We start from the raw sequence: 12,500 nt of genomic DNA on the forward strand, positions 1-12,500 counted from the left end.
ACAAAAAAATCGATCCAACATGGCTGGGTTAAAAAGTGTACTGGAAAGGTTTATTTAGGTGGAAGTAATTGAAGGGTGAGGATGGGAGGAAGAGGGTCTGGGTGTTAAGTAAGGTAGTACTGCGGAAAAGAGGACATTAAGGATGAGGAGTAGCAATAAGGGAGGAAGGGGCATAAAAATGAAGAAAACTGTGCAGGATGAAATGGGGTGAAGGATGTTGGGAGAGATAAAGAGATGTGTTCTGAAGGTTGAGTAATGGCCTGGGTGGATGATTCCGAATGGTTCAAGTTGACAGCAAGCATCAAGGAGGGCCTAGCAGTAGCAGTGATTAGAACTGTGATCAACCGAGAGGCAGCAGACAGAAAAACGGGTAAGTTAATGTCAGATAGGCTAGTTGATGAGGGGGCAAGCCTCAGTGACCCTAATTAGGATATGAAATCTTCATTGTATTCGATCGTGTGCCTAAAATATGTGGGGGAAGAGAAACGATCTACCCTGAGGGTCCCCATGAGGGGAAAGGGCCAGACAATGTGTGTGTGTGTGTGTGTGTGTGTGTGTGTGTGTGTGTGTGTGTGTGTGTGTGTGTGTGTGTGTGTGTGTGTGTGTGTGTGTGTGTGTGTGTGTGAGAGAGACTGCCCTTCTTCTAGTTGATAACAAAAGAAGTAACTTCACCTGGTTACATTAAAAAACAACCTTTAGAAAAGGTGGAGTGTTGCAAAAGAAACGTATAAATTTCTTGTTCAATTTTATTTACATCTCTCACGTCATATACTCTGTATATGGATATCATGTATGAAAATAGTTCAACAGTATTAACAAATAAAAGTACATCATTCATCCTCTCGCAGCCAACATTATTTGGCAGACTAAGCTCAGTCACAAAGTGGTTAAAGAGCACCCGAGGTATTGGTCAGTTATTTCTTTTGCTAAACAAATGTGGAGAAATGCAGACTCCATTACAATATTCTGCTATGTTAGCTCTAAACAATAATACAATCATTATTTACATAATTCTGAGATTTTCTTTGCTATGTAGCCACTTGACTTCATCAAACTCTGAATATTGTACAAAAAGAAAGTAGAAAAACAAGATTTTCATACAGATATGGATCTCACATAACCAATATTTTCTCTCAGGAACAGTTAAAATCTCTAAGCCCATACATTACCTCATCATGGAAGTTATATTTTTCAAATATTTGGTGATTTACAAATATAATATGAATTTAAGGGATTTCTGTAATAACTTCTACAATAATCTGCTTGTTACCTGTATATATTTTGTTCATATAAACAACAAATAGGAAGAGAATTACTCTGAATTCAAATGCATATGTTATAATCTTTCTTTAACCCATAAACCATTTGAAAACATAAAATCTATATCACAAGTCTCTAAATTCAAAAGTTGTAATTTACAGGTTCTGAATTCTTTAGAGGACATCGCTGTCATCTTGCCACATGAATAAACAATCTTAAGGGAAGCCATTAAGGGAAATCTTTCCTTCTCCCCACCAAAAAATAAAAGAAAGGAAATCAGAGTCCCCCTCTCATGTAGTAATCAATAGCAAAGGAGAAAACTGCAAATCCACAGGCACCAAGCACTCCAGCCTTCACTCCAGCTGAAAAAATAGTAAGTAATATTAGTTTCTTAATTTCAAATAGAGTGAGAGAGAAAAGAAAGAAAAACCTCTCAATTTACATAATGTATATCTAAATGTCATTAATGAAACTTAAAAAAAAAAAATAATAACATAGTTTTAAAATACAAACCTCTAATTCCAAGAAGACCTCCTGTGAGACCTCCAGCATATGTTCCATTTTTCCAATCGCTCTTCCCACGATACTGAAAGATGATGATGGCAAATAGTATCTAACTTTACTATATTTTTAACATTATCCTCTGGGAAAATGAACACAATATTCAAAATACTTGCTTCTCTTTCTATGTATCCCTTATTATCAAAGTAAACAAATACTATTTGAAATTAAGGTGATTCTTGAACCTAAGACTGCATCTACCTAAGGCAATAAACTCCATGGGCTCTATAACTTCTTCATTCCAACAAAATCCACCTAAACTTTACAACAAATATTTGGTATAATAGAACTTGGACTGGTTTCCTCTTTTATGAAAATTCATCTGAGTGTCCTAAAAGCCATAACTAGCCAGAATATACATAGTGCAGGTATAATGCTTGAAGATACTTACCGACTCAATCCCACATTCTATCCCTGAAAACAGGAATCCTATAGCAGCAAAATTTTTACCATATGAAATTGTAGAGACTTTTAATTCTCTGAGAACCTGAAACAAAAGGGTTACATCAGTAAATTTCATCCCAAAGAGACAATCATTACATATGTCAACAGCTACTGTGTCAATTTTCAATTGTTCTACATTTTATTCTTATGAATCAAAGTTAGTCCTTTTACATACATATGGTTAGTTCTTAAATTGTCTATATTCATTTTTTTCCACTCTTGAAACTTCTCCACTTATATATCTTATCATCTTACCTCTCGGGCTGACTGTGTAGGTTTTTCTGCTGTTGGTATAGTTGGTGTCACACTGGCAGCAAATAGACCAATACCACCACCAAGGACAAAGCCTGTATGAGGAAAGTACTTTTTAATTTTTGTGTTATAGACCTTTGGAAATGTCAAAAATAATGAAACTTCCTATAATAATGGGTTAAGGACATTTCTTTGGGTGTACACATACTCCAAGTAATCCAAGAAAAGCAAGAACTCTTCCAAGTATAACAAAAGTATGCTTGCAGCTGAACCAAGGGATCAAAAGTATGCTTGCAGCTGAACCAAGGGATCAAAAGAAATTCTTGCAGCTGAACCAAGGGATCAAAAGAAATTCTTGCAGCTGAACCAAGGGATCAAAAGAAATTCTTGGTTGGGGATTTTAGGATTAGCAGTATTGTTTTGATCCATCTACACAGGTTAAACTTATACGTACTAGTTGCTTATGTTTGTAGTTTTGAATTTAGAAACAGTATTTAATAAAAACATGTAACAGTAGAAGGATATTATTCTAACATACAAACAACTTTCTATAAAATCAGCCTTAGCAGTCATTTTCCATTTAAGACGACTATTCCAAAATGCCAGAGTATTTGAAAACAGTTGTTATAACAAATGGTAATTATTTACGACTTGACTTCAACAGGAGCTGATGAACAATTTATTTAGTTTCCACAATAATGAAAAGAGTTGTAGCTCTGTTTATAAATAATCAAATAAATATGATATTTGGGAAACACTCTTGCCAAGGCAAGCAAAAGGCAGCAAGCAGACACTTTCCCTAGGAATCATTGGAATCGGTGCTGTTCTCAAATCAAAGTTTGCTCTTCCGTGTCTGCCAAAGAAAAGGCTTTTATATTATTTCACTACCAGTAACACCAGCATTAGTGTTACTGTCTACTGACAATCTTAGCCCTTTCTGATTTCAAAGAACAGGATATCCACAAGGGAAATCACAGGTTCAAAATTAATCTAATATGAAGAAAGATATCCTTCAAGAATAACGACTCCTGCTGCATGTCCAGCCTAATAGGATGAATATATAGCCCTACTGGACTCCCCAATGGTAAAATTGTTGAGAAATGTGATATTCATTGAAGCATATACGCATACACTACTGACCTGCCATGAGAGACAGCACCGCCTTGAAAGGACAGCTCTCGAATATCGCTTCTACTGTCTTCTCTTCTCTCCCCTTGATCACCACAGGAACAAAGGTCCTCGGAATAATGATATTCTCCCTTTCTCTCCTCTGGTTTGACACGAGGAACTTGGCGATTTGGTCGATCTCCTGTGGGGTGAATAAGGTCCTCCTCGAGCCATCCTCGACAGCCGAACTCGATGCTACTTCGGCTGACATATCGCTATGTCCTTCTCCTCCTTGACTGGGATGTTTGGGGAGAAAGGAAGTTGTACTGGAATTCGTCACTATTTTGTTCGCCGTGTTGACCCTCGTTTCATGGTAATTTCATTCAAACACACACGGTACTGGTCCTCCCGACTTTTTGTTTACTGCAGACGATCATGCCGCTGTGAAGGGATACGGCGATTTTTTTTTTTTTTTTACGGAATGCCATTTAAAGTTTATTGATGCACTAGTAGTATAATAGTATATATAAATATATACTTGGCCTTATTCTATATATATATATATATATATATATACATATAATACATAAAATAATTTACACCTACTCTGATCCAAACACAATCGCTTGCCTGAATATCACTTTAAAAACTTATTTATAAAAAAGAGATACATACAACCATTCAAATAAATCGCATCTACATTCTTTATAATAAGATCTACCTTCTTTGTGTGGTATATATTTTCCAATTCTAAAAATTATTTTCATTGCGTACGTCCCCTTCAATGTTTACAAATTTCGTGCATGTGCTCCGGGCTGGCGAGGGCGGACTGCGATACGACGTTCAATGTTGTGTTCTAACACGTGAAAATCATGGCTAATGCTCTCCAGTCTTATGTTGAAAAATATCTTCTGAATCCAGCGGCTTCGTTTAATGTGGACGATGAAGACCAAGGTACCAAATTACGTTTCTGTAGTTACATTAGCAGAAAGATATGCTGGACTTTTTCGGGAAATCTCTGCAGCAGATCCACATGTTAATAAAAACAACCGCTTTGATTTTATGTATCGAATATCAAGAAATTTGGCATGGTAGAAGTGAAGTGTTCAAATTAGAAGCAGTGAAGAGAAAGAATACTAAGCTTATTGCTATAAAGAGAGCAATAAACTAGGCCAATTTCCCTTTTTGACATTAAAGTGCGGGTATTACTAAACATTGCCAGCATATGAAATGCAAAGACCAAATTATTGTGGGATTTGCAGCCATTGATGTAACCTGTCATATAACTTTAGTGGCTGTCAGTATAATTTTCCTCTTCTTATTGCCCTATCCTGAAAAGTTAACTTATTAAGCCGTTATTGGATATATGTTAAATTGGCTTCGTACATTGAATCTGAATTATGTGCAACATTATTTGGATAACTTTCATCATATCATGAGTGAATCCAGCATTCATTCATGAAAACTATAGCAGAAATGTTAGTTTAAAAGATGGGAATCATAGGTATTCCAAGAAAGTTAAGGGAAGGAGCTCCCCAAATTCTACATAGAATGTATTTTTTGGCAATTTTGCAATCTATTCAATTCTAAAAGCTCTCTTATACCTGTTCTTCCCACATTCTTTTAAAAGATCAGATTGGAAAAAAGCGGTATATATAAGTCCTCCCACCGCATTCTAGAATAAAATCAGCCAAGCCCCATCTTACCATGTTAAAACATGTACACTGTTTTACTACCAAATGAAGAGTTAACCATTCCACCTGATTTCATTTTATTTATTTATTCATTTATTTATTATTAGTATTATTATTATTTTTTTATTATTAGTATTATTATTAGTAGTAGTAGTAGTATTATGTTTATTATTATTATTATTATTTTTTTTTTTTTTTTTACTTTTTTATTTAATTCTTTTTTCTCTTTTTTCCCACATTATTCAAATCTGTTTATCCTGTTTGAAGAATCAAACTTTATATTTGAAAATCTAATGATTTGAAATATTTACGAATATAATGAGCTCTTTACCTGTGATTACCTGTGATGGCAGGCTTTGTTGTCATACGATAATCCATTGAATTTCTACTTAGCTAGGACTGAGTGTTGTTATTATAGCATAACATGCTTTGTGACTTCCATCTGTTATTGCCAATTTCCCTATTATTGATTTGCAGAAAAGGTTATCTTGTAATGTTTTGCTCTTGTACATAGTGAGTTTAGCTTTTAGATATGGAATTGGATGTTAGGAATCTAATTAAGTAATACTTATTATATAAACTTTTTCATAACTTTGGCAGTGCTGCCCTAAATATTGCATACTGCTTTTTTCACAGGTATTATTTCCCCTCCCAGTTTGGGGATAGGGTATAGAAGGTATAGTTCTGGAAAGGGGGAAAACCATGAAGGGTCAAGATCATGTGCATCATAAGGAAGACCAATTTTTTTTATCCATTATCCCTCATGTCTATATTTATCTTAAAGTGTAATTTTACCAGATTATGTTATTGGCTGTGTAAAACTTAATCATATTTGCTGTATATACTTGAAAGTGAAATAGACTTACACTATTAGCAATTTGATATGTTTGTTTTTGATTTGCATACCGTATACATTTTGTTTTCCATCTGCCCCCCAGAATTTTCTGATATCTTTTATCCTTTCTGTTGCACTTAATTAAGCTTTCCTATACTGACTGATGGTAACATGATCTTATATTACATAGCAGGTAATTTTAGCTGTATAGAAGTATGTATTCACAAACTCATAGATTTTTTTTTTTCCTTCCCTTACAGTAATAACCAAAGCACAGGTAGTAGATTCAGTTGCAAAGGAAGAGAGTGCTGATCAGATTGGGCAATCAAGAAGCAAGCTTAGAGCACAAAGTGCTGCTCTCTTATCAGAAAGTGATCCTCGATATAAAGGCAAGAAGGTTTCTCGCAAGGATCTCAAGAAAGATAATGAAGTCACTTTTGATCCATCATTGAGCAAATTCTTTGTCATAGAAGGTGATGAAGAAGAGGAAGGTAGTGATGAAAATGAGGATGAGGAAGATGGAGAAGATGAGGAGGAAGATGGAGAAGAGGAGGAAGAGGAGGAAAGTGGAGACGAAGATGAGAGTGAAGAAGAAAGTGTAACTGAAGTGAATACAGGGTTGAAGAAAATGGCTTTGAAACAAGCTGTCAAGAAAAACAAAGCAAGAGATGAGGAATTGGATGAAAGCATGTACAGTGAGGAAGAGGATGAATCCACAAGGAAGATTCGCAAGAGGCTCCAGAATGACTCAAGTGAATTCACGTAGGTGGATGTTATTCTTTACTTTTATTCATTGACCTAATCATTAATTTATAGTAATATATCTGTTTTTTTCTTTTTTCTTCAACCAATGTGCAAAAAGAAAAGAAAAGGCAAGAGAGTAACACTAACTCACTATTACAATTCTGTTTTAGATTTGATAAGGATGGGGACTTCAGCAAATATGGTGAAGATTTTGAAGATGATGATGAAGATGATGATAATGATGATGATGATGAAGACCTGAGTATAGATGAAGAAGAAGGTATAGATTCTGAGAGTGGTTATGGAGGATCTCTCAAGAAATTCAGCAGTGAAGACCAGTCAGAAGAGGTCAGGAAAGGTCGAGCAGTGAAAAGTCAGTTAGGTAAGTGCTAGCATGGGAATAAATTTTTAATTGGTATGCAAGACTGGTAGCATAACAGGTTGATCTTTAGAAAAATCTTTGACGTAAAGGTCTTATTGTAAAAAAAAAATAAAAAAATAAAAAAATAATAATAATAATATTATATATATATATATATATATATATATATATATATATATATATATATATATATTGATCAAAAGATATTGGTACTATTGAGTAGTATACTCACAACAGTATGGTTTTAAAAAATATGATTTCAAATAAAATTCACATTGCTTTAAATATAGGGAAATTTTGCTCTAGCATATTTCAGAGAACCTGTTCAATTAAGGAGGGCTGCTTGCCATAAGCCCTACAAGGTAATACCATATTACTTTGAGTTGCTACTCTTCCAATAGCTCCTGTAAAAGTCTTACTCACCAACAGAAGAAAGAGTATGCTCACACTGTTCTTATGTGTACTTACAGAAATATATGACTCATTGTTTGAGAGTCGTATCACTATGCAGAAGATGGTGAGTCAGACAAACCAGTTACCACAGTGTAACACCTTCAAGCTGTTTGTACGGGAGAATGATCCAAACTACACCAAGAATCTTTCTACTGCAAAGTCTGCAACCAAGGTTTTGCTTAACACACTTCTGGATATACAGGTGAGCTTTAATAGCTCTTCATTTGTGTTTATGCTGCTGCATGGTATATAGTAGCATTTAAGTATGAGCACAATTATCAGACTGAGATTGTTTTTATTCTTTATGATGGGATGGTATGACATACACAGCATGACCACAGTGATTTTAGTTTATGAAATGTGCTTACACATAGATGGCTCCACAAATACTTAGCCACCAAGGAAACAATTACTAGTCCTATTTAACTCACCCATTTACCCTTTTCCTTGATTTTTGGGAAAAAAAAAAAAAAATTTGAAATATTATTAGTAGCAGTATTAATAACATAACATAAGTGCATTAAGTTTCCTCACTTTCCAGCTTGCTCCCTTCCTTTATTGTTGGAAGTTTTATTGAAAATTGTTTCTATATGCTATATGTATTTCACAGAATTATTTAGACACTCAACCAGATTTTCTTTGCTTTCAGGAATTAATCTTAAAGAAGAATCCAGAGACACAACACATAATAACTGGTAAACAGAAGAAGGATATGGGAACAGAGAGGTGGGTTGCTGAAATTTGGCACCTGAACTTAAGTGAATTATTGTATTTCTGTTTAATTATTTATATGTTTCCTTTTGTCTTGCTTTGTTTTCTTTGCTTCAAAAAATATATAGTTCTAAGATCTAACATTTTTCCTCAGTTTAGGTCACTGATTACAACTTAATATATCATTACACATAATGCACATTTGCAGCATTCTATATACAGTTATTCATGTGACCATCTAAACCCTTGCTAATTTTCATCAACTAATTTAGTAAAATAACTGTAAATTAACAAAATGTTTTTTTCAGTGATGAAGAAATTACAAGTAGTGAAGATGAAAAGATGGAAGAAGAGGAGCAAAAGGAGAGCAGTAAAGGAACCAAACGGAAATTGAAGATGGAAGAGTATGACGAGCTGTTGAGTAAAAGACATGCTGCATATATTCCCTTCCGGGATGAAACTATAAACAGGTATGTTCCCAGTGTGTATTTATCAGTTTTCTTAGGCAAGTTGGGTTGTGATCAGGGTTTGATTATTGTCCTTTCTGCAAACTGTGACACAGAATTCAAGTAGAAAAAGGGTCATAGCAAATTTGGGTATTGTAACCTAAATTAAGCTTCACCTGTATTTTATAAGACCATCGTAAAGGTGAATTCAATCCAATGATGACACCATTTTTTGTTTATGATAATAATGATAATAATAAAAATGATAATAATAATGATAATAATAATAATAATATAGTTATTAATAATAGTAATAGTAATAATAATGATAATTATATAGTAATAAGCCACCACCTAATGATGGTGATTATTATAATAATAGTAAAGATAAATATATGATAACAGGCCACCACCAAGGCTGTTATTTAACACTGACACACTGAGCACTTACTATGGCATTCACAGCCTCAAAATTAAAGTGAAATTATAGGCTCTCTTTTATTTGCTGAAGTACACTTTTGCTTGAACATTTTCATGCAAGATTTATATTAACTCCTCTACAAGAAATAAGGATAATTATAGCAGATGTACTAGCTTTATGTTTGTTACAGGTGGTATGAAAAAACTAAGTTGCTATCCAGTCGCAATGCTCAGAACTCTTTTAGCAGTTTTGAAGTATCAGCCTTGCAGCAGATGAAAAACATTTTAGGCAACAAACAACAACTGATTCAACGTACACAGCTGACTGGTGCAACTAGAGGAACAGCATATCACATTCTAGGACATAAGGATAGCACTAATACAGAGGTCAGTGCTTTGTTGATGGATTGTTTGATATTTTTGGGGGTCTTTTGAAATATTTACTTGTAATCTTAGCAAACAGTAATTGCTTTGGTATGTTTCATCTTGCCATTGAGAAGTGTATAGGAAAAAGACTGTTTTTACATATTTTGCACATATATTCTAGAAAATAATTGCTGTGGGAGGGTAATTGTACTGATTTAGCAAAGGAATGGAATGCTTATTAGTATATAAATTTCTATTTTCCTTGTAGATTAGACTAAAACAAAATAATATGTCTACTTGGGAATAATGTTAGGATAATTGTTAAATGATGATGATATCTAAGAGGACTCACTGAATTATTCATAATAATAATATGGTTATCTGTTTAGTATTGTAGGCATTTGTTTATATAAGTGTTTTTGAGCCCAAAAATAAAATTAAATAGTGTATTTTATTGTTCATAATTTTTAAATATTTAGACTGTATAATAGTACTAAGAAATTAGTTACTGAGATTAATATTACTTATTAGAGGTGTTATTTATATACACTTAGATTAAGAGAAATGCCGTCTTATACAAAGTAATCATCTGGATAAATTATACAACATCAATTATTCTTTTAGTTCATTTGCTTAACACATTGGATACAGATGCTTCACTGCCCTCTTGTGGCACAAAATTTGGGCTTCAGGCTTAATTGAGCAGCCACTCTGACAGGCCCACAAACACTCATGTGACAAGATCCCGTGCATCCCCTTTGCAATGATTTTCCAATATATATATATTTGACATTTGGTTTGTTTTATGCAGATGATAATAGATGATAATGTTATCCTTGCACAGACTCCATATCATCTCTCTAGGTAGTCCATAACTCAGTGCAGTAATAATAACAATAAGAAGTATTAGAGAGTGAGTGAGTGTGTGAGTGTGTGAGTGTGTGAGTGTGTGAGTGTGAGTGTGTGAGTGTGAGTGTGAGTGTGAGTGTGAGTGTGTGTGTGTGTGTGTGTGTGTGTGTGTGTGTGTGTGTGTGTGTGTGTGTGTGTGTGTGTGTGTGTGTGTGTGTGTGTGTGTTTTAATTCAATTTTATGTAGTACAATCTGCACTGGCAGTCATGATTAGGATCCTTAGCATGGAAATAGGGTCCTTCCTATTGCTGGCAATGTTTCAGTCATGGCTTATGGACAACACATTCCACACTCTTTTATTGATGGAAATAGTGCAAAAGACCCTCCCTAAATGCCAAATGAGTCTATTCACTCTCCAAGAGCTTTTGTACACTCATGGCAAGTTATTCCCATCACCCTGGTCTTCAGCTGAAATTCTCATGATGTCACCCAGGCCCAGATTTTTCCACAATGGTGTGTTCATGTCACCCAGTCCTCAAGCCATTTTTTTTCATGACATGGTGTCACATCATCCAGATCATAGGGGTTAATAGTGTCACTCAAATGACACATTTACTATTGCTAGAAGTAAATTTAATATTGATATTGAGTTACAATTTCAGACAGATTGAACATTTTGATGTAGAGTTCAAGGTGCATTTATTGAAATCAATGTGTGTAAAATGCAAAACAGGTGAATACTCATACTCAGTTGAAGATAATGTAGGTAGCAAGGTAAGAGAATATTGTGTATCCCTCATTAACCTGTCTCTTTCCCCCATATATAAAATATAAAAGACTTATCTTATCTACTCAGGTGGGAAAGGAAGAATATGACCCTGAGATATTTGACGACAGTGACTTTTACACAAGGTCACTGGAAGAGGTACTGAAAGCCAAGGTGGCCCTATCAGAAGACATGACAGATGTGTCAAGGAAATGGATTGAAATCCAAAACTTACGTAAGAAAGCCAAGAAGAAGGTAGACACCAAAGCCAGCAAGGGACGGAAAATTAGGTTCGATGTAAGTAACACAACATTAAATGATTTTGTAAAATGTTTCATCATATTTTGACATGTTCAAGAGGTTCATGTAATTTGAGTTTAGTGTAGGGAAACAACAGTATTTTTAAAGTTTATGAATATCATTTTCTTTTGTGTGTGTGTTTGTCTAGTCCTTTCTTATGGTCTTTATTCCTTTCTTTACAGGTTATGAGTAAACTTCAGCAGTATTTAGCACCTTGTTACCCTCCACAAATGGATGATGGCGCCACTAATATTCTTTTTGCTTCTCTGTTTGGCAATGCTGTCAAGAATGTGCCAAAGAGTAAAACAGAGCCTGTTACTGAAGAACAGAAGTGACAGGAAAGAGGAATGCAATAATATGTATTTTATATATGTATACGTACATAAAGGTTCAATAAATAGGTTTCTTTATAATTGTTGTTTCTCTTTAAATCAGTTAAAGATTTCAGTAATGGATATAAGATCTCTGGCAAATGTGCACTTTGCACTATGAAATATATCTAAGACTGAGAAAACTATATGAAAAAATAAAAACATAGGCACATGGCATTAAATTTGCTGTTTAGAAAAAACAAATAAAGTGAACTTATTCTTCAAATTTGCAAATATATTGATAGTATCAGAATTAGAAACAATGCCAATAACTAATAGAACACTGTTAACCTAATGCCACAGGGCATGGCTTTAGTTTACGACCTGTATTTACACATAAATGACTCCAGAAGTGCTTAGTCACCAATGAGACAATCACTTGTCTGATCTATCTCACCTGTTTACCCTGTTCCTTAATTTTCAGATATTTTTATTTTATTTTATAATTTGATTAGTATTGGTAATAACACTAATAATTATAATATCAATAATAATAGCAACATTGATATTCGCAGGATTAGAAAAAAAACAAGGAAAAT

General features: G+C 34.2%; 2 protein-coding genes across 2 annotated transcripts; one reads left to right on the forward strand and one right to left on the reverse strand.

Moving 5' to 3' along the window:
* Window positions 1–732: 732 nt before the first annotated feature.
* Window positions 733–4,069, reverse strand: LOC125024527 (mitochondrial import inner membrane translocase subunit Tim22-like). The gene is made up of 5 exons (XM_047612325.1): window positions 3,658–4,069; window positions 2,521–2,612; window positions 2,213–2,308; window positions 1,774–1,846; window positions 733–1,622 (listed from the first exon to the last, which is right to left on the reverse strand). Exons 1-5 carry the CDS (start codon window positions 3,893–3,895, stop codon window positions 1,537–1,539), a joined length of 585 nt encoding a protein of 194 aa, XP_047468281.1. The 5' UTR covers window positions 3,896–4,069; the 3' UTR covers window positions 733–1,536.
* A 355-nt stretch (window positions 4,070–4,424) lies between these two features.
* LOC125048257 (protein AATF-like) lies at window positions 4,425–12,003 on the forward strand. Its single transcript, XM_047646872.1, has 9 exons — window positions 4,425–4,578; window positions 6,414–6,915; window positions 7,068–7,279; window positions 7,750–7,934; window positions 8,382–8,458; window positions 8,752–8,913; window positions 9,501–9,696; window positions 11,381–11,587; window positions 11,773–12,003. Exons 1-9 carry the CDS (start codon window positions 4,497–4,499, stop codon window positions 11,923–11,925), a joined length of 1,776 nt encoding a protein of 591 aa, XP_047502828.1. The 5' UTR covers window positions 4,425–4,496; the 3' UTR covers window positions 11,926–12,003.
* The last annotated feature ends 497 nt before the right edge of the window (window positions 12,004–12,500 follow it).

The sequence above is a fragment of the Penaeus chinensis genome, chromosome 4, assembly GCF_019202785.1.
Source record: "Penaeus chinensis breed Huanghai No. 1 chromosome 4, ASM1920278v2, whole genome shotgun sequence".
NCBI classification, from domain to species: domain Eukaryota; kingdom Metazoa; phylum Arthropoda; class Malacostraca; order Decapoda; family Penaeidae; genus Penaeus; species Penaeus chinensis.

Coding starts and splice junctions, on each gene's coding strand:
- LOC125024527 (XM_047612325.1), bottom strand. CDS start 3,895: ATGTCAGCCGAAGTAGCATCGAGTTCGGCTGTCGAGGATGGCTCGAGG. Junction 2,309..2,520: donor CTACACAGTCAGCCCGAGAG/GTAAGATGATAA, acceptor CTTTTGTTTCAG/GTTCTCAGAGAATTAAAAGT. Junction 1,623..1,773: donor AGGTCTTCTTGGAATTAGAG/GTTTGTATTTTA, acceptor CTATTTTTTCAG/CTGGAGTGAAGGCTGGAGTG.
- LOC125048257 (XM_047646872.1), top strand. CDS start 4,497: ATGGCTAATGCTCTCCAGTCTTATGTTGAAAAATATCTTCTGAATCCA. Junction 4,579..6,413: donor TGTGGACGATGAAGACCAAG/GTACCAAATTAC, acceptor CTTCCCTTACAG/TAATAACCAAAGCACAGGTA. Junction 8,459..8,751: donor AAGGATATGGGAACAGAGAG/GTGGGTTGCTGA, acceptor TGTTTTTTTCAG/TGATGAAGAAATTACAAGTA.